Genomic DNA, 27,626 nt, shown 5'->3' on the forward strand with positions numbered 1-27,626 from the left:
AATACAAGTGGGAGGTGATAAGAGATGAAATACAGAAAAATAATAAATTGTGTAAAAATGCAAAAACTAATCAGTACAGCAAAGATTGAGACAGAAAGACTCATAACCAAAGAAAGTAAGAATAATCCAAAAATATTCTTCAACTACATAAATAGTAAGAGACTCAAAAATGGTAGTGTTAGAAATCAAAATATAAAAAAAAAATGAGGGAAAGGATGAGACAAAATATTGAAGGGTTTGTAAGAGATGCTAATAGGGAATTTCTCAATACAAATCTATCCAGCTGCTGCACCTATGCCCCCACCCTGTGCCAGTCATTGCACTGGCTACCCATTCACTACAGAGTGCAGCATACATTTATCACGCTCACCCACTGACTGACATCTTCCATAAACCCAATCTCTCACTCCCATATCTTAGACTTGTTCTCTGTTCTACCATCCTAACTCCTTCCTTAAATCTCCTTTCCCTATCCCCTGTTCCCGCACCCTCCATGCACTCAGTAGCACTTTGTATCTGGACTTATACAGTGATGTCTGATATTGTCTGTACATGTAACCTCTGAGTTGTAGAGGGCTGCAGAATATATTAGTGCTATTTAAATGATTAATAGTAGGGAGGGATTTCCGCATTTATATACTGGGTACATTTTGGTCTCCAGTGTATAAAAAGAACGGAGCTAAACTAGAGCGGCAGCAGAGGAGACCGACCAATTTTATTAAAGGAATGGGTGACTGCAGAAATTGGCTTATCAGAGTTGGAGTTATTCGGTTTGGAAGAGCTCAGGAGCGACTTTATAACAATTATATGAGGAGATGGTAGAGAGATCTGTATAATGAGATTTCTACACTTAGGCAGGGCCAGCATTAGGGGCAGGCAGACCAGGTAGCTGCCTAGGGCCCTGGCTCCTCCAGGGGCCCCTAGTCAGTGGTGTGCCGCTAATAGTGCCGTTATAAGGCCCCTGAGTAAGAGGGACCCTGCGCTGCCCCCGTATTCAACTTACCAGCATCATAGACACCGACACTGTTGAAAGCAATGATGGAGGCGAGAGCGTCAGATGACGCTCCCTCTCCCATCACTCCCCTTCTGCCTGTGACTCAGCGTTTGAGCTGATGAGATTCTCTGCAGAAGCCAGAGTACTGAGAGCAGTGAGGAGAATGAGGAGGAGAGGTAAGTATTGTCAGTGTGTGTATGTATGTATGCATTATAGTGTGTGTGTGTGGGGGGGGCTGCACTATAAAGTACTGTGTTGTGTGTGTCTGCTGCACTATACTGTGTGTGGGGAACTGCACTATACTGTGTTGTGTGTGTCTGCTGCACTATACAGTGTATTGGGGAACTGCACTATAATATGTTATGTGTGTCTGTGTCTGCTGCACTATACTGTGGATGGGGGAACTGCACTATACTGTGTTGTGTGTGTGTCTGTGTATTTGAGAACTGCACTATATTGTGCTGTGTGTGTCTGTGTCTGCTGCACTATACTGCAGGGGGCTATCCGGTTTAAATAGAGGTCTCGCTAATGTGATTACTAAATGATTGCTTAAACCTGTGTGAATGTTACCGGCTGAATCCAGATGGTGTCAGCGCCTGCGCGGTGCAAATGGAAGGTCCTATTCCTGATTGAAGTAAGTGGCACTCATGGCGTATGCGCGGGATCACATGAGTCCTGTCATCCAATTGGAATGCAAGTCGGCGGTCATGTGATCTGGAACACCAGGTCCTCAAAGGAATCCGTGCGCTCCTGAATCACTACTGACCGCTTCATGCATACCAGCGGCTCTGAATACCCTGCATGCGCACAACCACATAAAAGGGAAGACTAAATATAAAAAATGTGAAGGAAATACTATGTGAAACTGTGTACACATATTATTGTGAACTATCGCTTGACTAAAACATATACTTATGTCATGTATTAAAGCTATCCTAACCATAAGTATAACATGTTCAAATGTCTATTTACAGAATAATAAATTTCTAGTCATAAGGTGCTAGCAATAAAAAACACCAATAGTGTGCCATCTGTTCATCTGGGAAGAACCAATTGTGGACCTGGAGTCATTTATGAACCAACTTAATAGTAATGACCAGAACATCCGATTAACATACAAATTTGGACATAATATCGACTTCTTGGATTTATCCATTTCAGCACTCCCAAATGGGTGCTTATCTACCACTATCTATCGGAAACCTACATCAACCAATTCACTGTTACATGCCGCATCAGCCCACCCAAAATCAGCAATTCAGGGTATACCAATTGGACAATTTTTGCATGTCAAAAGGATCTGTTCCGAAGAGTCACAATTTGAAGAACAATCTAGAATCTTGAGAAGGCGTTTTCAAGATCGTGGATATAGCCATCGGGCTATTCAAAGGGGTTACAGGAGAGCCAAGAATACACCAAGAGACCAACTTTTGTATAAAAATCAGCCCATCATACTGCAGGATGAGAGCAACAAGCAGGTAAGATTTATTACAAACTATAACAGTAGGTGGTCTGACCTTAAAAAAAATTGTTGAAAAACACTGGAAAATACTTGGTTGACTCCATTTTCAAACAATGTCTACCTGCTATCCCTTCTTTTGTGGCAAAACGGGCCCCCAACCTACGGGACATTTTGGTACACAGTTCATATGATTCCAAAGGAAAGGAGAGGAGCAAGAAAAATCCTGAACGTAAAGGGTTTTTCCCTTGTGGCCTTTGTAAGGGTTGTGCTAACATGAGAAACGGGTTGGTTTTCTTCAATTTTGATCAGTCTAGGAAGTTCGACATTAGGGCCCACATTACATGCTCATCTAAGGGGGTCGTGTACTATGCAGAATGCCCATGTGGGAAAATTTACATAGGAATGACAAGTCGGGAGCTAAAAGTTAGGGTCCGTGAGCATTGCCTAGATATAGAGAAAGCCAAAACTGTGACAGATACCTCTACATTGAAGACCCTTCCTAGGCATTTCAGACGGCACCATCAATGTAACTCTAGGCTACTTACCATCAAAAGGATTGATATTGTAGATCTTGGATCTAGAGGGGGGGATGTGTCTAAGCTACTAGCGAAAATAGAGGCATCAAGCAGGCCCTGATTGCCAAATACCAGCAAACCCCTTAGGTATACCGCAAGAAGTTCCGGAACCTCCTATATGGCCCACACGACAGTTGTACCGATGTGGTGCAAGGATTCAGGACCCACTTTGACCAGTGGATCCACGGACTGTCAGTGACCACCTTTGAACTGCTGAAAGACCTGATGATCAAAGACCAGTTCTTAAATCTTTGGCCACCTGAGGTCCGACAGTTCATACTGGACTGAGAGCCAACGAATGCGGACAAAGCAGCGCAGATCGCCGACACCTATGAGGCCAACCAGAAACCGGAGACACGGAAGCCAGTCACCACCAGCTGGAGAGGGGGTAAGCCTGCAACCAACCCCAGTGTCTGTGCCAGCCAACCCTCCGGAGGCCCTGTCTCTTTTGCCAACACTAGGCCTACTTAAGACATTCGCAAGTGTTTTGCCTGCAATCGGACTAGTCATCTCAGTGCTGGATATATTCTAGATTCCCCACCTGTCCGGAGAGGCAGAAGAACCCCCCAGCCAAGGCTCCTGGGCCCAACGCATCTGTTCTTTTGGTGGGTGGGGTGGTTGGGAGGATGGATGACAACGTGCAGCACATCCGTGTGGGGGCCAGTCTCGCTAGAGGCTGCAAGGACACTGGGGCCGAACGAACCCTCATTCAACCCGGACTGGTGACCCATGAAGAGATGATTGATGGGAAAGCCCTAACCGCGCCGGGATTGGGGGTGTCCGCTGCCCCTTGCCGATGGCCCGGATTTTCATTGCATGTGGTGCTGGGTGCGGGGTGAAGGAAGTGGGGGTGTCCGAAAACCTGCCCACTGATGTTTTGTTGGGGACTGATTTGGGGAGGATGGTTGCATACTACGTCCCTGGCACCCCTCCCCAATCTGATAATTCGGGTAATGCTAACCCTGATGATATTGATGATGGGAAACTTAATGTGTCACCTGACAATGATTTATCAAGTAATGATGTATCTGATAACTCTTTTTTCCCGAGGAAAGATGCTGATGATAATGTAAATGTGTCAACTGAACCTGATAACCATTTTTCTGCAAAGGTTGATGTGTCACAGGTACAGGAGTGCTCAGGCACGTCGCTCTGCGGAGTGAGATGGCTGAGGAACCCCTAGCAGGGGTAAATACCGGTGCTACAGGAAATGGGGAAGTGCATGGGAACCCTGAGGAAGATGATGCAATGCCATTGATCAGTGCCACCGAGGAAGGTAACTGGCCCATAAGTAGCACTGCTCCTGAAATGTTGGGGGTGGATGGGGAGGTAGTGCCCATAGCCAGCGTTGGCTGATGGGTCTGTAGAAATCCCCAGGGAGGAAGACCCCCTACTGGACATGCTGGCCCAAGCCAAGGCCGGTGGGTCCATTGAGGACATGGACGTAAGCGACTTGTTAACCGTACCCCAGTGGTCGCAGTTGTTGACCACACTGGAACTCTTCCGGGCTGTGATCTCAAACCGACCAGGACGGACTGAATTAGCGGTCCACGAGGTGGACCTCTGAGGAGGTACAGCAGGTTATGCGCCAAGAGATGGATGAGATGTTACAGCTGGGGGTGATTCAACGGTCCAAGAGCACGTGTGCCTCACCTGTAGTCCTCATGCCTAAAAAAGATTGGACAACCCGGTTCTGCGTGGACTACAGGGGGCTCAATGCCATCACAACCTCTGATGCACACCCGATCCCGCACATTGAGGATCTGCTTGAGCGGTTGGCGAGCACAAAATACATATCCATCATGGATTTGAGTCGGGGATACTGGAAGATTCCCCTGAGCCCTGCAGCACAGGAAATATCCACCTTTATCACCCCCTTTGGACTGCACGAGTCCATGGTCATGCCATTCAGCATGAAAAATGCCCCTGCCACTTTCCAGCGGATAGTCAACCACCTGCTTCGGGGACTTGAGAAGAATGCTGGGGCATACCTGGACGACATTGCCGTCTTAAGTTCCACCTGGGAGGAAGACCTTCAGCATCTCCAGGAGGTGCTCAAGCATATTCACCAGGCAGGTCTGACCATCAAGCCGGGAAAGTGCCAAATGGGCATGAGCCAGATCCACTACCTGGGACATCAGGTAGGCGGGGGTTCCATGAGTCCAGAGATGGAGAAAGTGGACACAATCATGTCCTGGCCCACCCCCAGGACCAACAAACAGGTGATGTCCTTCTTGGGCACTGCAGGGTACAATAGGTGGTTCGTACAGGACTATAGCACCCTTGCAAGACCCTTGACGGACCACACCAAGTGGAAGGTACCCCAAACAGTCGATTGGACAGATGGCTGAGAGGCAGCCTTCCGAGCCTTGAAAACAGCCCTGTGCAACTCTCCAGTGTTGAAAGCAGTTAACAGCAGTCACCCATTCCTAGTGCAGACTGACGCCAGCGAGTTTGGCCTCGGTGCTGTGTTCAGCCAGGTCGACTCGGGGAACCAAGAGCACCCCGTGTTGTACCTGAGCCGGAAACTTCTGACAAGGGAAGTGGCATACTCCACCATCGAGAAGGAGTGCCTGGCCATGGTCTGGGCACAGCAACGTTTGCAGCCCTACCTGTACGGGCACGCCTTCAAGGTGGTAACCGACCACAACCCCCGAGCTGGCTGCACACCGTGTCTGGAACCAATGGAAGGTTGCTATGCTGGAGCTTTGCCCTCCAGCAGTACGTTACCGTACAACACAAAATGGGCAGCAAGCATGGAAATGCCGATGGGTTGTCCCACCGGGGCGAACCCGCTGAAGTGTGCATGGATGAGTACCGACGAGTTCTGCCTCCTTAGCGCACTCTAGAAGGGGGAGGTGTCACGATAATGTGAAATATGATCTATGATTTTCCTAGTATCACACCTTCTGGAACATTCCAGAAACTTCTATTCACATACTGAACTCTGCCATACCAGTGGTGAGGGTTTGACCCCCCTTTCCTCCGCCCTGCCTGTCGGACCTGCAGCCTGTATCACTCCCTCCTCCCCCCTCAGCCCTCTTCACACACACTCTTTGTAGCCTGAGATACCAGTGAGTGATTTCCCTCCTCCCAAAGGAAGGCCCTTAGAATCTAATCATTTGGTCATAAAGCGACATGAGTTTATGATAGAAATATAAAAATTACATATCTTGGACATGCATCAACGAGCTTCGCAGCCCGTGTTTTTCCCGGTTCCAGTGCCAACAGAACCAGAGAAATGGATTTCTCGTGAACAGAGGTGAATAGACCGCCGGAGTTTGGGCTCATTAGGAAGCTAATTTTAATATAAGATGAATGATGGTTCTGCCGATATTCTGCTAGGGTCTCAAGCCCAGTTATGATCGTTATAAGTTTTCAGAACCAAATCTGTAACTCTGAGATAGGGAAGGGTGCACGTAAACCAGCCCCTTTAGTGATGTCACAAGCCCAGAGGTATAAGTTACTGCACTCAGCCCAGCCTACATGCTTGCCTGGGGAGCTGCTGCAACAAGACCCTCAATGCAGAGAGAATGCTGCTGTACCGCCTAAGGTGCTATTACCCCGTAATATACTGGAGGATATGGAACTAAGCATAGGGAAAGAACAGGATGAGAACTGCATGGAACTTGTTGTTGATGTTGTTCCTGACAAGAATGTGCTGTCAAGATGTTCAAGTAACATTTGATTTGCTGCACTTGAACCTGACTGTGTCTCAATTCTTGCAAAACCAATGGTAGAATAACTTCAGCACCACAGTGGTATCCTTGATGGCGCAGTGACAGAAGACACAGGTATGTTGGTTAAAGAATGCTGTTTTCATGTGAGAGGAGGCGGCTCAGATACACCGGAGGGCTTGGCCATTACCACAGTCTTGGACCTCCCTTACATCAATATAATCACTGCACCCCTAGATTAATTTATTGAGAGGTTTAATGGGGTAAGTGGGGTCATTTTATTGGGGGTTCTGCTGTTCTGGCACCTCAAGGGCTCTGCCAATGTAACATGGCACCACCAAACCAGTGCAGCAAAATCCGCACTGTAATATGGCGCTACTTCTCTTCTGATCATTGCCCTGTGCCTCAAAAGTAGTTTTCGATGACATATGAGTTATCGGTGAACTCATGAGAAATTGCACAACAAGCTTTGGGGTACATTTTCTCCTTTTGCCCTTGTGAAAATTCAAAATCTGCAGCTAAAATAGATTTTTGTGAGAAAAATATGATTTTTTTTTTATTTCCATGGCTCTACGTTATAAACTTCTGTGCAACACCTGTGGGTTCAAGGTGCTCAATGCATCTAGATAAGTTCCATAAGGGGTCTAGTTTCTAGAATGGTGTCACTTGTGGGGGGGTTTCCACTGTTTAGGCACATCAGGGGCTCGCCAAATGTGACATGGCAACCACTAATTCTTCCAGCATATTTTACAAAAAGTGAAATGGCGCTCCTTTCCTTTCGAGTAGATTTCCCCCACATATGGGGTATCTGCGCTCTCAGGAGAAATTGCACCTCAAATTGTATGGTCCATTTTCTCCTGCTACCCTTGCAAAAGTAAAAAAAGAATTAGGTCTAAAGGAAATTTTTTGTGAAAGAAAAGTACGGTAAATGTTTATTTTTTTTTCTTCCACATTTCAAAAATTCCTATGAAGCACCTGAAGGGTTAATACACTTCTTGAATGTGGTTTTGAGTACCTTGAGGGGTGCCATTTTTAGAATGGTGTCATTTTTGGGTATTTTCCATCATATAGGCCCCTCAAAGTCACTTCAAATGTGAGGTGGACCCTAAATAATGGTTTTGAAAATTTTGTTATAAAAATGAGAAATTGCTGGTCAACTTTTAACCTTTATAACTTCCTAACAAAAAAATATGTTACCAAAATTGTGCTGATGTAAAGTAGACATGTGGGAAATATTATTTATTAACTATTTGCGCGATATGACTTTCTGATTTCATGGCATATAAATTAAAAGTTTGAAAACTGCAAAATTTTCAAAATTTTCACTAAATTTCTATTTTTTCAACAAATAAACGTCATATCAAAGAAACTTTACCACTATCATAAAGTGCAATATGTCACTCAAAAACAGTCTCAGAATCACCGTGATACGCTGAAGCGTTCTAGAGTTATGACCTCATAAATTGACAGTGGTCAGAACTCTAAAAAATTGGCCTGGTCAGGGGTGAAGGGGTTAAATAAAACAGGTCGCGCAGTCACACCTGATTGTCATCCCCATGATTGCAAACATCAGACTCCAGTTCAAATTATCTTCTAATTCTAAGGCTATATGCACACGTTGTTGATTTTGATGCGGATCCCCAGCATTTTTGGACGCACGGAATTGCATCAAATCCGCAGTGTAGTGCACAACCAATGTAAGTCAATGGGAAACTCAGAATTGGTGTGCACATGCTGCGGAAAAATACACGCAGATTTGCAGCATTTTATTTTCTGCAGCATGTCAATTCTTTTTGTGGATCTGAGGCATTTGTGACCGCTCTCCAGGGGCCTCCGGTGATACAATGACGGAAGGTATCCTCCCGCAGTGGATCACTCCGCCGTCAGAGGTCACCTGAGTTCATGCTGTTACTTGCGGCCCCGCTGCATGGGAAAATTCTCACGCAGCAGTGCCGTAAAGTGAGAGCATGAACTCCAGGGAACCCTCAGTAATAACACTGCAGGAGCCATTATCTCCTGTCAGTGTGTTATCTCCTGATGTGACAGCTCTACACTGGAGATTGTTGTGGGACACTCGTTATTAAATGGATTACTTCGAAATAAGGAGTATTTGTCTAGGTTTATTATTTTATTTTTTTTTACATGTGATCGAGGGCGTCACAGGAATTAGGAGTACAATAAAGATGGTCCCGTGACAATTACCAGGCCATCACCGTAAACCACGTCTTTGCTATGGGACTGCGGGACACCGGCGCTGAGATGACCCTCGTGCAGCCTGAGATGGTGTCCCCCCAGGACTTGATACCTGGAAAAACCCTCGCCATATCCGGGATTGGAGACGTCAAACCGGTGCTGCCCATCGCCAGGGTTCATCTAGACTGGGGCGCCGGGAGAGGAATGAGGGAGGTGGGAGTGTCAGCGAATATTCCCGCAAATGTTTTACTTGGGACAGATTTGGGGTGGATAGTGTCACAGTATGTGGCTACTGAGACCCCAAGTCCTGGTCCCCCACTGTGTCTTGATTTGTTCAATGCTAGTAATGTTGTGTGTTGCCTGTTCTTCTGCGTCAAGGGGGGAGGTGGGAGCTGAGAGTCACTCCTGCGCTGACAGGACACATGCAGCATGCGCAGATGAGATGGGGCCAGAAGACATGGGTCGGTGTGATGAGACAATGTGCTCAGAAGGGAGAAGTAGGGAGCAGGTAGCTGCAAGGCTAGAACCAGAGTTGGTGAGAGTGGCTGCTGCAGGGATTGTAGGGCCTCTAGATGAGTCCAAACTGCTGGGTTCTGCACAGCTGCAGGAAGGGGAACGTGCCAGTGGGGTTGGGGCTAAGGAGAGGAGGAGCTTCAAGGTAAGGCCCTGGGGCAGGAGGTTCCCACACCCAAGATGCCAGCAGACTAGGTTGGTCCACCTGACTCGGCGACTTGTGTGGGAGCCGAGGGGAGGCAGGCACTACCCAGGGTTACAGCGGTCGTGGCCGCTGTCAACAAAAGTGGGAGTGCTGGAGCCCAAGGAGTCTCACGGAGGTCTGACGGCCTTTCCCCTTCCGACCAAGTGGCGGCTGAGCCAGAGGGAGGCCTGGAGATGGGTCCTGGGGAACTGACAGAAGACGTGGCAGTTTCGTCCGTTCTGGCCACGTCTAGTCAGGGGTTTCAGCAAAAGAGAAAAAGACGTTATGTTGTTGCAGACTGAACGTGGATTTTTATTCCACAAAAATGCAGTCACAAGGACAAACAGTCGCACTTATAGATGCATATTCATTGCATAGAAATTTTTATTAATTTTTCAATCACCAAAATAATGCTTCACCGCAATTGAAGAAAAGTCAAAGACTCCAGGGGGGAGTGCGACTGTTTGTCCTTGTGACTGCATTTTTGTAGTCATGGGTTTTAGGCTGCCTTGGAATCTGACGACAGCCTGAAGGCCCTTAAGGAGCAGGCGTCACAGCCTTTCAAGGACTCAGACATTGAGCAGGTGGTCTGGGACCAGGGACGGCTGTAGCGGGTGTCGTTTCAGCAAGAGTTACTAGAGGAATGGCCTAGGGACCAACAGTTAGTGGTACCCTATCCTTCTGGGCGGAGTTGTTGCAGATCGCACATGAGGTTCCGATGGCCGGACACTTAGGGATCGCTAAGACCAAGGCCAGGCTAGCCGAGCATTTGTACTGGCCTAAAATGAAACCTGTCAGAGTGGGGAAGGCGGGGCGGCGCCCCAAAGCCCCACTTGTGCCATTGCCCATCATTGATGAGCCTTTCTGGAGGGTGGCTGTGGATCTCATCAGACCGCTGTCCGTTCCCAGCTGCTCCGGGAAATGCTACATATTAAGGGTAGTGGATTATGCCACCCGGAAGCGCTAGCCTTCTCCTCCACTCGGGCCGACAAGGTGGCCACAGCTTTACTGGAGATTTTCTCCAGAGTGGGATTTCCCCAGGAAATGCTCACTGACCGAGGGACACAGTTCATGTCTCAGCTGATGGAGTCCCTTTGTAAACAAATACAGGTGCAACATCTGGTGGCTAGTCCATACCATCCACAGACTAAAGGTCTGTGCAAGTGGTTCAATGGCACCCTCAAGCAGATGCTTAAGATGTTGGTTGACTCCTACAGGAGCAACTGGGAGCGGTACCTCCCACACCTACTATTTGCCTACCGGGAGGCTCCACAGGTCTCAACGGGGGTCGCCCTCTTCCACCTCCGGTATGGGCGGCGTGTACGAGGGCCCCTTGCTCTGGTGAAAGAAGCATGGGAAGGAGACTTGGCCACCTCTGAAGTGTCGGCTGTTGAGTACGTTGTGCGCTTCCAGGATAAAATGACGGCCTTGCCGCGGATGGTGGAAGACAATATGGCCCAGGCTCAGGTTGACCAGAAGCGATGGTATGACCAGAATGCTTGTGAAAAGACCTATCAGGTGGGTCAAAAAGTGTGAGTACTGGTCCCCGTACCACAGGACAAGCTTCAGGCAGCCTGGGAGGGCCTGTACCTCTTGCACCAGCGGCTCAATGACGTCACGTACCTGGTCACCCTAAACCATGCCTGTGGAAGGAGGAAGGCCTTCCATGTGAACATGATCAAAGCCCGTCATGAGCGGGAGACCTGCGCACTCTTTCTGTGCAACCTTCTCAAGGAAGGAGAGGCCGAAACCCTCCTGGATCTGCACACGCAAGCCACGGCAGGTGGATCCATTGTGGACGTAGAGGATGGCCATCAGCTTACCAGGGACCAATGGTCCTAGCTGGTGAATACTCTACGCTCCTTCCAGAAGCTGTTCAGCAGCCTTCCCGGAAGGACCCAGTTGGCTGTCCATCACGTGGACACTGGGGATCTCCCCCCAATCCGGTGGTCAGCATATCGGGTCTCTCTCGAGGTGCAGCAGCAGATGCGCTAGGAGATTGACGAGATGAAAATAGGGGTGATCCAGCCCAACAGTGTAACGTCTGTAGTCCTAGTCCCCAAAAAGGACCGAACAACCCGTTTCTGCATGGACTACCGGGGGCTCAATGCTGTCACAGTCACACATGCATTCCATATGCCACGCATCGATGACCTGCTTGATCAGTTTTCCGGGACTAAGCACCTGATCATCATGGATCTGATCTGGGGATATTTGCAGATCCCTCTGACCTGCGAGGACCGAGAGTGCTCTGCCTTTTTCACCCCGTTTGGACTATGAGTCCACCGTGATGCCCCTGTCACTTTTTAATGGATGGTCAACATGCTGCTCCAGGGACTTGAAGGGTACGCGGCTGCGTACCTGGAGTACCTGGACGATATAGCCATCTTCAGTCCCATCTGGGAGAACCACCTAGAATATCTGACCCATGGTGATGGGTCACTGGGTAGGCAGGGGGGGTTCTGAAGCCAGAGCCTGAGAAAGTGGATGCCATCGCATCCTGGCCCACCCCTGCACCAAGAAACAGGTGACGTCCTTCCTCGCACTGCTAGGTACTATAGGAGGTTTTCAGGCACTCCAGACTGCTTGTGATGTACTGTGTACGATTCATATAGCATCTTGTGCTTGGGTGTGAGGAAAACACAGGAGACACAGGTTTGATTAGGAAGGACTTGTATTACTTCATACAAGTAAGCAAAAGGGTTCACACAGTTTTACAGATACAAAGGAAGGAGACACAGCAGGCAAGAGTAAACTTTAAGCACAGCAGAACTTCCACAACAGGTTCATGGTCTCTGTTACTTCCCTTGCAAATGTGGATTTAGCAGGCAACAGGTTTCCACTGTCCACAAGTGTTCCCAAGTTCATCAGCAGCAGATGGCTGGAGTACCAAATCCAAGGCTTCCAGGGGCCAGGTCACAGACTAACTGCAGACTTGATTCTGAAGCACTGATTGCTCAGCTGAGGCTGCTTAAGAGGCAAGAGGGAGAGAATCAGGGCGGGAACATGAAAGCTTGAAACTCCATACTAACTGAGGGCAAGATAGCTGCGCAAGACAGAAAGCAAAATGGCCGACGGAAAAACTGAGTTTCAAAAAACATGTCAAAAGAGACTGAGAACCTTACATTACTCCCCCTTAGGGACAGCCTCCGGATGCCCTCAGACCAGGCTTGTCTGGGTACCGCTGATGAAGTACATGGCAGAGTAAGTGAGGAGCATTAATGTTACTGACTGGTTCCCATGATTTGTCCACCACTGGGTAGCCCTGCCATTTAATCAAGTATTGTAACCGATCTCTGTACAACCTCTAATCTAGAATCTTTTCCACCACAAATTCTTCCTGACCATCGACCAGCACTGGGTCAGGGCGAGGAGAAGAACGTCCAGGAAACGTATTGGGGATTGCAGCCTTTAGTAGGGAAACATGAAAGACAGGGTGGATTCTCAGTTCTGGGCAGTTGAAGATGACAAGCAATGGCACTTATAATTTTACTGATCTTATAGAGTCCAATGTACTAATGTCTCAATTTAGATGGAATTTTTAAGTTAAGATTTCTGGTTGACAGTCAAACCAAGTCTCCTATCTTGAAAGCTGGTGCAGGTTTACGAAATGTATCTGCTGCTTTCTTATACCTTGTTTGAGCCAATTCCAGATTTTCCTTTAGAAGATCAATATTCTTTTGTAAAGACGTGATTCTTTCAGCCACTGCCGGAAAAGGCGTATCTATGGGAAATCGAGGAAGAATGTTAGGATGGTCACCTAGATTGGCGTAAAAAGGAGACTGCTTAGTGGAGGCGCTCTGTGAGTTGTAATAGGAGAACTCAGCTAGTGGAAGTAGATCCACCCAGCCATCCTGTAGGTGGCAGATAAAGCAGCGGAGATACTGCTCCAGGGTCTGATTGGTCCGTTCTGTCTGTCCATTAGTCTGGGGATGAAAACCAGAAGAAAGGTTTACTTTAATGTCCAATACAGCACAGAAATTCCGCCAAAACCTTCAAGTGAATTGCACCCCTTGACCTGAAATAACCTCATCTGGTACTCCATGCAAGCGAAACACATTCTGAATCATCAAATCTGATGTCTGTTTTGCAGTGGGTAAGCCGACACAGGGAATAAAATGAGCTGCCTTTGTTAACCGATGCACCACCACTAGAATGGTGTTCTTCCCTTGAGAGGTTGATAACTCCACAATGAAATCCATAGAAATGGATCCCCACGGGCGTGAAGCGGTTGCAATAGACCCGTTGGCGAGAAGCGTGGTGTTTTGCATCTTGCACAGACTTCACATGAAGTGACATAGTTTAAAACATCCTTTCTGTTAGTGGGCCACCAAATAATAATAATAATAATAAATTTTATTTCTATAGCGCCGACATATTCCGCAGCACTTTACATTTCAGAGGGGATTTGTACAGACAATATACATTACAGCATAACAATAATCACATAGATTATAACAAATACCAAGAGGACTGAGGGCCCTGCTCGCAAGCTTACAATCTATGAGGAAAACGGGGAGACACAAAAGGTGGGTGGTAACAATTGCCCTGATTTTTTGGACCAGCCATAATGTTAAGTGTGTAACATTACAGACACAGAGGGCTAATGGATGCATAAAGCATGTGGGAACATGATGCGGGGAACCTGGTTATGGTAAAATTTTTGACTGTGCCACCCAGGGATAGATTAGGTTAATATGTTGAGGCAGTAGGCCAGTCTGAATAAATGCGTTTTCAGGGCACGTTTAAACTTGTGGGGATTGGGGACTAATTGTATTGACCTGGGAAGTGCATTCCAAAGAATTGGCACAGCACGTGTAAAGTCTTGGAGACGGGAGTGGGAGGTTCTGATTATTGAGGACGCTAACCTCAGGTCATCAGCAGAACGGAGGGCGCGGGTAGGGTGGTATACTGAAACAAGGGAGGAGATGTAGGGTGGTGCTGAGCCATGGAGAGCTTTGTGGGTGAGGGTAATAAGTTTGTACTGGATTCTGGAGTGGATGGGTAGCCAGTGTAATGACTGGCACAAGGTAGAGGCATTGGTGTAACGATTGGCGAGGAATATGATCCTGGCTGCAGCATTCAAGACAGATTGGAGAGAGGAGAGTTTGGTAAGAGGGAGACCGATTAGAAGAGAGTTACAATAGTCGAGACGAGAATGAATAAGAGAAACAGTAAGAGTTTTTGCGGAGTCAAAAGTAAGAAAAGGTCAAATTCTAGAAATGTTTTTGAGATGCAGATAACAAGAGTGAGCCAGTGAATGGATGTGGGGGGTGAATGAAAGCTTGGAGTCAAGTATGACCCCAAGACAGCGGGCATGTTGCTGGGGAGTAATAGTGGAACCACACACAGAAATGGCAATGTCGGGTATAGGTATATTAGTAGAGGGAGGAAACACAAGGAGTTCAGTCTTTTTTCAGGTTCAGTTTCAGATATAGTGAGGACATGATGCTAGACACAGCATTTAGACAATCGCCGGTGTTTTCTAGAAAGGCTGGCGTGATGTCAGGAGAAGAAGTGTATAATTGGGTGTCATCAGCATAGAGATGGTACTGGAAACCAAATCTACTGATTGTTTGACCAATAGGGGCAGTGTACAAGGAGAAGAGTAGGGAGCCTAGAACCGATCCTTGAGGAACCCCAACAGTAAGGGGAAGGCGAGAGGAGGAGGAACCGGCAAAAGATACAGTAAAGGAGCGGTCAGAGAGATAGGAGGAGAACCAGGAGAGAACGTTGTCCTTGAGGCCAATGGAACGGAACACAGTGAGGAGGAGGAGCTGATGATCCACAGTGTCGAATGCTGCAGAGAGATCCAAGAGAATTAGCATGGAGTAATGACTATTTGATTTAGCTGTTAGTAGATCATTAGAGACTTTAGTGAGGGCAGTTTCAGTAGAGTGTAAAGAGCGGAAACCGGATTGGAGAGGGTCGAGAAGAGAGTTATCAAAGAGATAGCGGATAAGACGGGAGTGAACCAGGTGTTCCAGGAGTTTAGAGATGAAGGGAAGATTAGAGACAGGTCTATAGTTAGCGGCACAGTTTTGGTTGAGGGATGGTTTTTTAAGCAGTGGATGTATGATGGCATGCTTAAATGAGGAGGGAAAGATACCAGAAGAGAGAGGTTAAATATTTTAGTTAGGTGAGGGGTGACAGCAGGGGAAAGGGAGTGGAGGAGATGTGATGGAAATGGGTCACTAGTGCACGTGGTTGGGCGAGAAGATGCAAGGAGCCTGCTTACTTCTTCTTCTGTGACTGGTTCAAAATCAGAGAGTGAGCTAGATGCAGTGGGGGAGGGAGGACAGAGCATGGTATGAAGTGATTGGGAGATAATTTCCTGTCGGATCTGGTCAATTTTTTCTTTGAAGTAATTGGCCAGATCGTCAGCTCGGAGCTCCGTGGTTGGGGCCTGTACTCTTGGGTTGAGTGGAGAATGAAAAGTGTCAAAGAGACGTTTCGGGTTATTGGACAGTGAGGTGATGAGGGTCTTGAAATAGGTTTGTTTGGAGAGGTGAAGGGAATGTGTTGTATGTTCTAAGCATAAACTTATAATGGATGAAATCTTCGGGTAGGTTGGATTTTCTCCACAGATGTTCGGCGCACCTGGAGCACCACTGCAGGAAACGTGTTTGCAGGGTGCGCGTTTCTATAAGTATGGACAGTGGGGGTGACCTGAGCAGCGTGGCAGTTTTTGATAGAGAATGAATGAAGATTGTGGTCAGAGAGCGGGAGAGGGGAGTTTGCAAAATCATCCACTGCACAAAGCCGAGAGAAGACCAAGTCGAGGTAGTTTCCGTCTTCATGCGTTGGAGAATTTGTAAGCTGTGAAAGGCCAAACAAGGAGGTTAGAGATAAAAGGTGAGTAGCAGATGGGGAGAGGGGAAGAGCAATGGGGATGTTGAAATCTCCCATGATGAGGGTAGGGATGTCACAGGAGAGAAAATGTGGAAGCCAAGTGGCAAAATGATCCAGGAACTGATGGGAGGGGCCGGGAGGACAATACACCACCGCCACTCGCATGGAGAAGGGGGTGTAGAGTCTGACGGCATGGACCTCAAAAGGAGGGAAGACTAGTGAGGGTAGTTGAGGGATAACCTGAAAGGTACATTTTGGTGATAGGAGCAGACCAACGCCTCCACCTGCTCTATTGTCTGATCTTGGGGTATGAGAGAAATGTAGTCCCCCGTATGAAAGAGCAGCAGCATCGGTCGTGTCTGACTGCTGGATCCAGGTTTCAGTAAGAGCCAGGAGGTTAAGAGAATTAGAAAGGAAAAAGTCATGAATGAAGGAGAGTTTGTTACACACTGAGTGAGAATTCCAAAGTGCACAATTAAGAGAGACAGATGGCATGCAGGGAATATTAATAAGATTAGAGGGGTTTATGAGTGTAGCAGTTGGGGGGTTTGCCTTTCTATAATATGGGGGACCAGGGTTGGGAGAAATGTCACCAAAAGAAACGAGAAAGAAATTCTTGTGTCTTTAGAACTCCTCTATGCCCAGCTATCTTAGAATCGTGGATGAGTTTAAATACTCTCAATCTGACCGTTTCGGGTATATACAAGCGTTGTCCCTGTATCCACACACTCTCAAAGACAAGCCTTACGTCCCCTGGAGGTTGTGCCAACAAAGAATCCGAATGGTATGCTTCCTTGATGTCCTTAAGTCAGTTTTGATTATGAATCACTCCCAGGAATCTAGAGTTAGGAAGAATAGTCTTAGGAGGAGTTAGTGGACGGGTCGCTGTTGAATGAATCCTAGAGAGTGCATCAGCCTTTCCATTGCGCGATCCTGGCCTATAAGAAATTACAAAATTAAATTGCTTTAGGAAGAGATTCCACTGAGCCTGGCGAGGAGTCAGGCACTTAGCTGACCTGATAAATTCAAGGTTGCGATGGTCTGTCAAGACGACTATTTGCTGTGCAGCTCCCTGCAGAAGGTGTCTCCATTCCTTGAAGGCAGCAATAATGGCCAGCAATTCTCTATTGCCCACATCGTAGTTCCTCTCAGCCAAAGACAACCGCTGGGAAAAGAAAGCACAAGGATGCAAGACCTTCTTCTCACCTGTTCTTTGAGAGAGTATAGCTCTGACGGCACAGTCTGAAGCATCCACCTCTATTACGAAGGCAAGTTCGGGGTTGGGATGCACTAGGATAGGTGCCATGGTAAAATTATCCTTTAGACCAGAGAATGCTTCTTGGGCTTGAGGGGTCCAGGAGAACCTAGACTCTTTCCAGGTAAGTTGTGTGATAGGTGACACCACCTCAGAGAAATTCCTAATAAAACGTCTATAGAAATTGGCAAACCCGATGAAGCGCTGCACCTCCTTCACATTCCTAGGAACTGGCCAATCTTTTATGGCTTGAGTCTTGCTTCCATCCATACTAATTCCTTGTCTAGACATTACATACCCCAGAAATTGAATTTCGGTCCTATGGAATTCACACTTTTCAAGCTTGATGTAAAGATGGTTCTGTCTTAGGCGTTCTAAGACCATTCTCTCATGTCCATGATGTTCCTCTGTGGAGTTAGAAGAAATTAAAATATCATCCAGATAAATCACGACAAATGTATCTAGGAGATCCCTGAAGATGTTATTCACCAAGTGTTGGAACGTAGCTGGGGCGTTACACAGACCAAATGGCATGACTAGATATTCAAAGTGTCCGTAGCGTGACCTGAACGCAGTCTTCCATTCATCCCCAGGTCTAATACAGACCAAGTTATAGGCCCCATGGAAATCTAGTTTAGAGAAAATTTTGGCATGCCTCCCTCTCTCAAATGACTCCGGGATCAAAGGCAATGGATAACGGTTTCTAACAGTAACCTTATTGAGTTCCCGATAGTCTATGCAGGGTCTCAGAGAACCATCCTTCTTCTTCACAAAGAAGATGGGTGCACCTGCAGGAGATGAAGAGTGGCGTATGAAGCCCTTGGCTAGATTTTCATCTATATAGTGCTTCAAAGCTTTTAGCTCGGGCCCCGCCAGGGGGTAGATCTTACCAAAAGGTATCTCTGCTCCAGGCAATAATTCAATTGGACAATCATATGGACGGTGAGGGGGAAGCTGGTCAGCGTTCTTCTTGTCACACACATCCGCATATTCCTGGTATACAGCTGGTAGTTCCGGGACTGACATGGTTCCTTTAGGAACAGAGCAAGCTGAAACTTCTGGACTCATCTGTTTCTCCAGAAAGTGTAGTTCCTTGGTCTCCCAGTTAATTGTAGGGTTCTGAGCCTGCAGCCATGGTAGCCCTAGAAAAATGGGAAAGTGGGGAGAAGAAATAAGCTTAAAAGATAGTTTTTTACTGATGATCTTTACCCATAAAGACGTTCAAAGGCTCCGTTTCCTGATCCACTGGTCCAGAGGTCAGCAGGGAGCCATCCACGGTCTCCATCTGTAGCGTATCCCATGTTTCAGAGCAAAGGAGATATCCATAAAATTGCCACTTGCCCCTGAGTTGATCATAGCAGAGCTAGACACCCAGACAGAGTCAACCCAGAGTTTGATGGAAAGGAAGCAATGAGAATTGCTCTTCTTACAGCTCAGCTGGGACACCGCTGAGGAAACTTGAAAAATTGCAGCGTTGACACAGTCATCAGCCTCAGAACTAACGGAGTTTAAGTCTGAGACATCAATATCTATGGCTGCAGATCTCTCTGCAGCCTGAGGCTCAGACACAACAGACCTCCTCTCGCAATACTCACAGTGAATGACTGCCGGCTGGGGCAGTTTATAATGAAGTGCCCTGACTTACTGCAGTAGAAACATAAATTTTCTTTTAGGCGATGTTCTTTGCGTGCATCACTAACCCGTCTCTGTACCGTGTCCACCTGCATGGGTTCAGGTTCTGGTTCCCATGTGATCCTACTCAAAGGTCCCTTAGCTGGGGAGGAAGGTAGGAAAAAGTTACCGCGACTACTTTTGAACCATCTCTCCTGTCGGCATTCAGTAAGACGAGCATCGATACAGATGTTAATAAAGTCACCAACACAGTGGGAGGGTGTTGGGCATCGGGGTCCTGCCACTGCACAGCAGGAATCCAGAGCCTTGCACCCAGCGGTCTCCCATTCTTCTTCGGCCGCAGTGGAGCCTGCTCAGCAGATTAGTTGGTCCCGGTGCTCTGTCCAGGCCAACTCTGTGGGTTTGCTTGCTGCTGCCACCTCTGGCACAGCTATGACAATGCATGCTGCTCAGCAGCGAGATTCTCCAGGGACTAAGTCCTCATGTCAGGCCACTGAGCATGCCCGTGGAGTGATCTCCCATTGGAGATCGAGGGTCACGTGCTCAGGTCGTGCTCGTGTTCGGATTGGCCCATCCGAGAAGCCAGGAAGGTCCCAGACTCCCGTGGCTATAAAAGGTTTGCATGGCCGCTCGCCCATGAGCTAGGATAGACTGTATTTACAGACTTTAATGTGAGAGATGTATGCATCTGGTGACTGACTCATTATGAAAACCCTACCCTTGGTACGCATGTGTTGTGCAGCCTAGCCTGCTAGCGCCCAGGCTTAGGTGTAGGTAGGTCAGGGTTTGAGTCAGACATTGGTCCTCACCAGTGATCCAGCACGCCTCAGTGCACATGCTCCACACTCCACTGCCAGCATCTTTAGCGGCGCTTGTGGCAGCGACGCTGCGCGCTCAGTGGGCGTAGAGGGACTCTAACCCCGTGTCCTTGGGGTAGCGTACTGTGGCCGTACGCTGTGCGCTCTTTTAGCCGAGCTCTGTGAGCACAAACAGGCTCCGGCGTTTATGTTCAGTGGTAGTGCGGCTCTGTGAAGCAACAGAGTCCGCCCCCGTACACACCGGGTGACGATAACCCGCGTGTGTCTTTATAGTATACCGCCATATAGCATCCGCCATTACTGAGCAGCAGGTTACCACCCCTGCACGGTGGACCTCGGGCTGCGAACGCACCTTATTACCATCTTTATTATTTGGTGCGTTCCGCCAGCCCTAACATTATCCTAGCGCCAGGGTCTGGCTCTTAATGGCGGATGAACAGCGACTGCTGCAGTACATCCGGCAGCTGCAGGGCAGGTTGGTGGCTCTCGAGCGTTCAGCCTCAGCTGCGGATGTTACTGCGATCGCTGTCCAGACAGCCACAGAGGCTGTCTCCCGTGTGACCACAGCCATCCCTGCCCCGACTTTGTCCCGCCTCCCGCTGCCCAAGAAGTTCTCGGGTGATAGTGCTTCTTGTAGGGGTTTCGTAAGCCAGTGCTCTATACAGCTGGAGCTGTTGGCCGCATGATTCCCCTCTGAGCGGGCTAAAGTGGGATTTATTATTTCCCTCTTGTCGGGCATGGCACCGCTGTGGGAGCGTGGTGATCATGTGGTGCAGAGTGTCTTGCGGTTCTTTGACACTCTGAAGCAGGTCTTCCTGGGACCACGAGACACCCATGACACCACGCTCCGGCTGCTGGCATTGTTACAGGGCTCGTCCATGGTCAGCCACTTTGCCATCCAGTTCCGGATGCTGGCCTCAGAGTTAGAGTGGCCAGATAAGGTCCTCATTCCGGCATTCTGGAGAGGTTTGGCTGGCCATGTGAAGGACGCTCTGGCCACCAGGGAGATTCCCGCTACACTGGAGGAGCTTATCACTGTCTCCACCCATATTGATCTTCGCTTCGCCGAGCAAAGGTTGGAGCGGGCCCAGTGTAGGCAGAGGTTTAGGTTAGCACCTAGTTTTGCTAAACCTCTGGAATCTTTCGATCGGGCGTCCGAGCATCAGGGGGCTTCCCGTGAGGGATCCAGGCCCCGGTCCGCTCGAGTTCCTGTGAGCTGTCATGTTTGCTGGCAGTTCGGCCACCTTACCAACCGGTGCCCACAGCAGCTGGGAGAACGCTCGTGCCTAGTGGCCGTAGGAGGCGGCGCACTAGAATCAGCGGCGTTTTCCTCCAAGCTGTCCTTTAAGGGGACACTTGAGTTTGATTCATCCACTCTGGCAGTGGAGGTTTGCGTGGATTCCGGGGCAGAGGGCAATTTTATGTCGTCAGCCTTCGCTCAACGGCACGCTATACCCCTGGTTATGATGTCTACACCAGTCACCGTCAGAGTGGTGAACGGCGCCACTCTACCCTCATAGATAACCCACCAGACCGCCCCCTTGTTACTCTCACTGGCTCCATCTCATCAGATGATATCCCTCCTCGTCATGCCCGAGGGTATTGACCAGGTACTTCTAGGGGTCCCCTGATTGCAGTATAATTCCCCCCATATAGAGTGGTCCTCAGGGAGGATTATTGGGTGGAGTAAATCATGTGAGGGCAGATGTCTGAGGGAGTGTGTTCAGGTTGCCTCCACCAAGGTTCCCGCAGACCTCTCCTCGCTCCCCAAACACTATTGACAGTATGCGGACGTGTTCTCCAAAAAGGCGGTGGAGACCCACCGCATCACCCCTATGACTGTCCTATTGACCTCTTGCCTGGTGCTGAGCCTCCCCGGGGTCGAGTCTATCCCCTATCTCTCCTGGAGACAGAGTCCATGTCTCAATACATCAGGGAGAATCTGGCAAGAGGATTCATTAGGAAGTCAGTGTCACCAGCGGGGGCGGGATTCTTCTTCATCCAGAACGAGAGTGAGGAACTACGTCCTTGCATTGATTACAGAGGTCTTAACGCCATCACCGTTAAGAATAAGTATCCTCTGCCCCTGATATCAGAGCTGCTTGCTAGGCTACGGGGAGCGAGGGTGTTTTCCAAACTTGATCTGCGGGGGCTTATAACCTGATTCGCATCCATGATGGGGACGAATGGAAGACGGCATTTAATACCAGGGATGGGCACTATGAATACCTGGTGATGCCCTTCGGCCACTGTAATGCCCCGGCCGTCATCCATGACTTTGTGAATGATATCTTCTGGGATATGCTTACCACCACGGTTGCAGTCTATCTGGATGATATTCTCATCTACTCTCCAGATATTGACTCCCACCGGAGAGATGTTTGCAAAGTTTTCGATCGCTTGTGGGCAAACTCCCTCTATGCCAAGTTGGAGAAGTGTGTATTTGAGCAGGAGTCCTTGCCTTTCCTGGGCTATATCATCTCCGCCCGGGGATTGGCCATGGATCCTGCCAAGCCACAGGCGGTGATGGATTGGCAGGAACCTCATTGTCTCAAAGCGGTGCAGCACTTTATGGGGTTCATAAATTACTATCGGCAATTCATCCCCCACTTCTCGACTTTGGTAGCACCCTTGGTAGCCCTCACCAAGAAGGGTGCAAATCCCAAGTTGTGGTCGGAACCGGTCTCCAAGGCCTTCTCCTCCATTAAGTCCCATTTCGCTAGCGCTCCCATTCTACATTGCCCCGATGTAGATAAGCCCTTAATTCTGGAAGTGGATGCCTCTTCCGTCGGTGCTGGAGTGGTCCTGTTTCAGAAGGACACGCAAGGTCGGAAGCACCCATGCTTCTTTTTCTCCAAGACCTTCACATCGGCGGAGAGGAATTATGCCATCGGTGACAGGGAGTTGCTAGCTATGAAGTTGGCCTTCTCGGCATGGAGACACCTCCTGCAGGGGGCTCGCCACCCTTTCCAGGTGTTCACCGACCACAAAAACTTGGTGTATCTGCAAACAGCCCAGCGGCTAAATTCTCGCCAGGCCAGATGGTCTTTGTTCTTTTCCAGGTTCCACTTCACCCTCCATTTTCTCTACGGGGAGAACATTCGGGCCGATGCTCTCTCCCGCTCCGTGGTGTCATCAGAGGAAGAGGAGGCGGCGCCTCGGCTGATCGTCCCATCCGAGAGCCTGAGGACTGTGGCTCCGGTTGCCCTTGAGTCAGTACCTCCGGGCAAGACATTTGTCCCTGCCGATCTGCGACCGGAGGTCCTCTCTTGGGCTCATTCGTCCAGGGTGGGTGGACATTTCGGGACAAAACAGACCTCTGAGCTTCTGGCAAGGACGTACTGGTGGCTGCATATGGCCCGTGACGTCAGGGACTATATTCAGGCGTGCGTCTCTTGCGCCCAGAGTAGGTCCTCTCAGCAGCGGCCCGCTGGGCTTCTTTATCCTCTGCCGGTAGCGGACAGGCCCTGGGAGATGGTCGGTATGGACTTTGTGGTGGGGCTACCCAAGTCCAGTGGCAGCACAGTCATTTGGGCTGTCACCGATCATTTCTCTAAGATGGTGCACCTGGTACCTCTCTCCCGGTTACCTTCTGCGCGAGGCCTGGCAGTGTTGTTCATTAAGCACGTTTTCCGCCTGCATGGCATGCCGGACAAGATTGTCAGTGATTGGGGTCTCAGTTTGCGTCCCAGTTTTGGAGACAGCTTTGCTCCCTGCTCAGCATTGAGCTGAATCTCTCCTCGGCCTATCATCCCGAGACAAACGGGTTGGTAGAGAGAGCAAACCAGACCCTGATCACATATCTTCGACATTTTGTCTCGGCCAGGCAGGACGACTGGGTATCCTTCCTGCCGTGGGCAGAGTTCACTTTGAACAATGCTGTGGCCGGCTCCACCGGTCAGACCCCATTCCTCCTAAATTACGGCCAGCATCCGCGCGTCCCTGTGCCCATGCCCGTGTCATCCACCGACTCCAGGGTGGCAGACTGGGTGATGGAGGCACGCGACATTTGGGATCGCACCCAGGATGCTATCCGGGCTTCCAAGGAGAGAATGAGGGCCTCCGCTGATGCACACCGGCGCCCTGCTCCGACTTTTGCCCCTGGCGACTTGGTGTGGCTCTCCGCCCGAAACATCAGGCTGCGGGTAGAGTCCGCTAAGTTCGCACCGCGCTACATTGGCCCCTTCAAGGTCCTCGAGCAGGTCAGCTCTGTGGTCTACCATTTGGGCCTTCCACCACACTTGGCTATCTCTGATACATTCCACGTGTCCCTCCTTAAGCCTGTTCACTTGTCCCGGTTCTCCGAGTCATCTGCCGGGACATCAGACTTGTCCTTGGACGAGTTTGAGGTCAATGCCATCGTGGGATGCAAGGTGATGCGGGGCAAAAAGTTTTATTTGGTGGATTGGAAGGGTCATGGTCCAGAGGCTCGGACCTGGGAGCCAGTGGAGAACATCCATGCTCCGCTCCTCATTGCGGCATAGCGAGGCTCTGAGGGGAGGGGGGATAATGTTAGGGGTTGGATTCCTGCCACTGCACAGCAGGAATCCAGAGCCTTGCACCCAGCTGTCTCCCATTCTTCTTCGGCCACAGTGGAGCCTGCTCAGCAGATTCGTTGGTCCCGACGCTCTGCCCAGGCCAACTCCATGGGTTTGCTTGCTGCTGCCACCTCTGGCACAGCTATGACAATGCATGCTGCTCAGCAGCGATATTCTCCAGGGACTAAGTCCATATGTCGGGCCACTGAGCATGCCCGTGGAGTGATCTCCCATTGGAGATCGAGGGTCACGTGCTCAGGTCCTGCTCGTGTTTGGATTGGCCCATCCGAGAAGCCAGGAAGGTCCCGGACGCCCGTGGCTAGAAAAGGTTCACATGGCCGCTCGCCCATGCACTAGGATAGACTGTATTTGCAGACTATAAGGTGTGAGAGATGTATGCACGTATGAATGTATCTGGTGACTGACTCATTATGAAACCCCTACCCTTGGTACGCATGTGTTGTGCAGCCTAGCCTGCTAGCGCCCAGGCTTAGGTGTAGGTAGGTCAGGGTTTGAGTCAGACATTGGTCCTCACCAGTGATCCAGCACACATCAGTGCACGTGCTCCACACTCCACTGCCAGCATCTTTAGCGGCAATCGTGGCAGTGACGCCGCGCGCTCAGTGGGCCTAGAGGGACTCTAACCCCGTGTCCTTGGGGTAGCGTACTGTGGCCGTACGCTATGCGCTCTTTTATCCGAGCTCTGTGAGCACAAACAGGCTCCTGCGTTTATGTTCAGTGGTAGTGCGGCTCTGTGAAGCAACAGAGTCTGCCCCCGTACACACCAGGTGACGATAACCAGCATGTGTCTTTATAATATACCGCCATATAGCATCCGCCATTACTGAGCAGCAGGTTACCATCCCTGTACGGTGGACCTTGGGCTGCGAACGCACCTTATTACCATCTTTATTATTTGGTGCGCTCCGCCAGCCCTAACAGAGGGTCTGCACGAGCAAGTTCATCCTTTATCAGAAGAGACAACCCTTTCCGAAAAATAGATTTTTTGGCAGAAGTGTCCCAAGTGGTATCGAGAGCCCATCTCCTGAAATCCAAGGCATATTCGGCTACTGAGCGCTTACCTTGGCACAAAGTTAACATGGCTGCTTCAGCTGTTGCACCTCGGTTGGGGACATCAAACACCTGCCCCATGGCTGAAATGAAAGCATCAAGATAATTCAAACATTCATCCTCAGTTTCAATCAGAGGGTTTGCCCACATCAGAGCCTTGTTGGTAAGCAGCATGATTATAGTCAGTACTTTGGATCGTTCAGTGGGAAATTGTGAAGCATGTGCAGAGAAAAACAGGTTGCATTGGTTAATAAATCCCCTGAATTTTTCACGTTCACAGCCAAAATGAAAAGGGGGTAACTTGGGGATCCCAGAACTCGGGGTTATGGCCAGAGCCTGGACTCGTTCCTCTAAAGCCTCAATCCTGACTCGTAAATCCTGAGTAGTTTGTCCAAAAACCTGAAAATTGCGATTAGTAAGTTTGTGCAGGTTTGCAAAGCGGGTTTTTAAAATCTGTATATCTGCAAAGATTGTATCAGTCACTCCGCACAAATCCTTGATGCAAGCCTTCATCTTCCAGATCCTTTAAGGCAGAAGTACTGGAAGGAGAGAAAAAAAAAAAGCACACAATAGTGTTTACCTGTGGTAACACTCCAGAGTAAAAAGAAGGGAATGGGCTCACCTGGAATGGTTGTGAGAAGTCACAACCACTGTCATCACAGAAGATATAAACGGATATCTGACATCCACGGTCACAGCAGACACGGCTTTCCCAGACCCAGCAGACACCAACGTTGGCTTCAGAATCTTGTGATGTACTGTGTACGATTCATATAACGTCTTGTGTGAGGAAAATACAGGAGACACAGGTTTGATTAGGAAGGACTTGTATTACTTCTTGCAAGTAAGCAAAATGGTTCACACAGTTTTGCAGATACAAAGGCAGGAGACACAGCAGGCAAGAATAAACTTTAAGCACAGCAGAACTTCCACACCAGGTTCATGGTCTCTCTGTTACTTCCCTTGCAACTGTGGATTTAGCAGGCAACAGGTTTCCAGTGTCCACAAGTTCATCAGCAGCAGATGGCTGGAGTACCAAGTCCATGGCTTCCAGGGGCCAGGTCACAGGCTAACTGCAGACTTGATTCTGAAGCACTGATTGCTCAGCTGAGGCTGCTTAAGAGGCAAGAGGGAGAGAATCAGGGCGGGAATATGAAAGCTGGAAACTCTATACTGAGGGCAAGATAGCTGCAGCAAGACAGAAAGCAGAATGGCCGACGGAAAAACTGAGTTTCAAAAAACATGTCAAAAGAGACTGAGAACCTTACACTGCTATTTCCAACTCCGCAGTATTACAAGCTGCGACTTTGGCCTCTGTGCCGTGCTCAGCCAGGTCAACACTGCGCGCCATGAGCATCCCGTCCTGTACCTGAGCAGGAAGGTATTGCCGAGAGAGGTGGCCTACTCCACTATGGAAAAGGTAGGGGCACTGCAGCGTCTTCAGCACTACTTGTACGGGCACCCCTTCATCGTGGAGATGAGCCACAATCCCCTCAGCTGGTTGCACATGGTCTCTGGGACGAATGGGAGGATGCTATGCTGGAGCCTCGTGCTCCAGCAATACCACTTCACCATTCACCACAAAAGGGGGCGTGACCACGGGAATGCTGATGGGTTATCCAGGCAAGGGGAGGTTGCGGAAGGGCACACAGTGGAACACAGGAATGTGATACCCTCTAGCGCCCTCTAAAGCGGGGAGATGTGAGGGACGAGGGAGACTCCATTTTGGATTATAGGTTCAGGACATCTCACTCCACTCCTAAAATGTGCCCCCCACCCTTGGGATTCCACAGGATCATTGTTTTTCTTTAATTAACTCCAAGAATAAGCCCTTTGAAGCTCGGTGACTAGCAATTAGCACA

The 27,626-nt window shown here is 49.1% G+C and overlaps 1 protein-coding gene across 1 annotated transcript in view; it reads left to right on the plus strand.

The window, feature by feature from the left end:
• Positions 1-10,795: 10,795 nt before the first annotated feature.
• LOC141073761 (olfactory receptor 1f45-like) overlaps positions 10,796-27,626 on the plus strand; it is a 46,294-nt gene continuing 29,463 nt past the window's right edge. The window contains exon 1 of the mRNA XM_073561162.1: positions 10,796-11,116. Within this exon, the coding sequence (XP_073417263.1) occupies positions 10,796-11,116 (321 nt within the window). The remainder of the gene's footprint in view (positions 11,117-27,626) is intronic.

The sequence above is a fragment of the Dendrobates tinctorius genome, unplaced genomic scaffold, assembly GCF_039654945.1.
Source record: "Dendrobates tinctorius isolate UK_male_01 unplaced genomic scaffold, ASM3965494v1 ptg000315l, whole genome shotgun sequence".
In the NCBI taxonomy this organism is placed as follows: domain Eukaryota; kingdom Metazoa; phylum Chordata; class Amphibia; order Anura; family Dendrobatidae; genus Dendrobates; species Dendrobates tinctorius.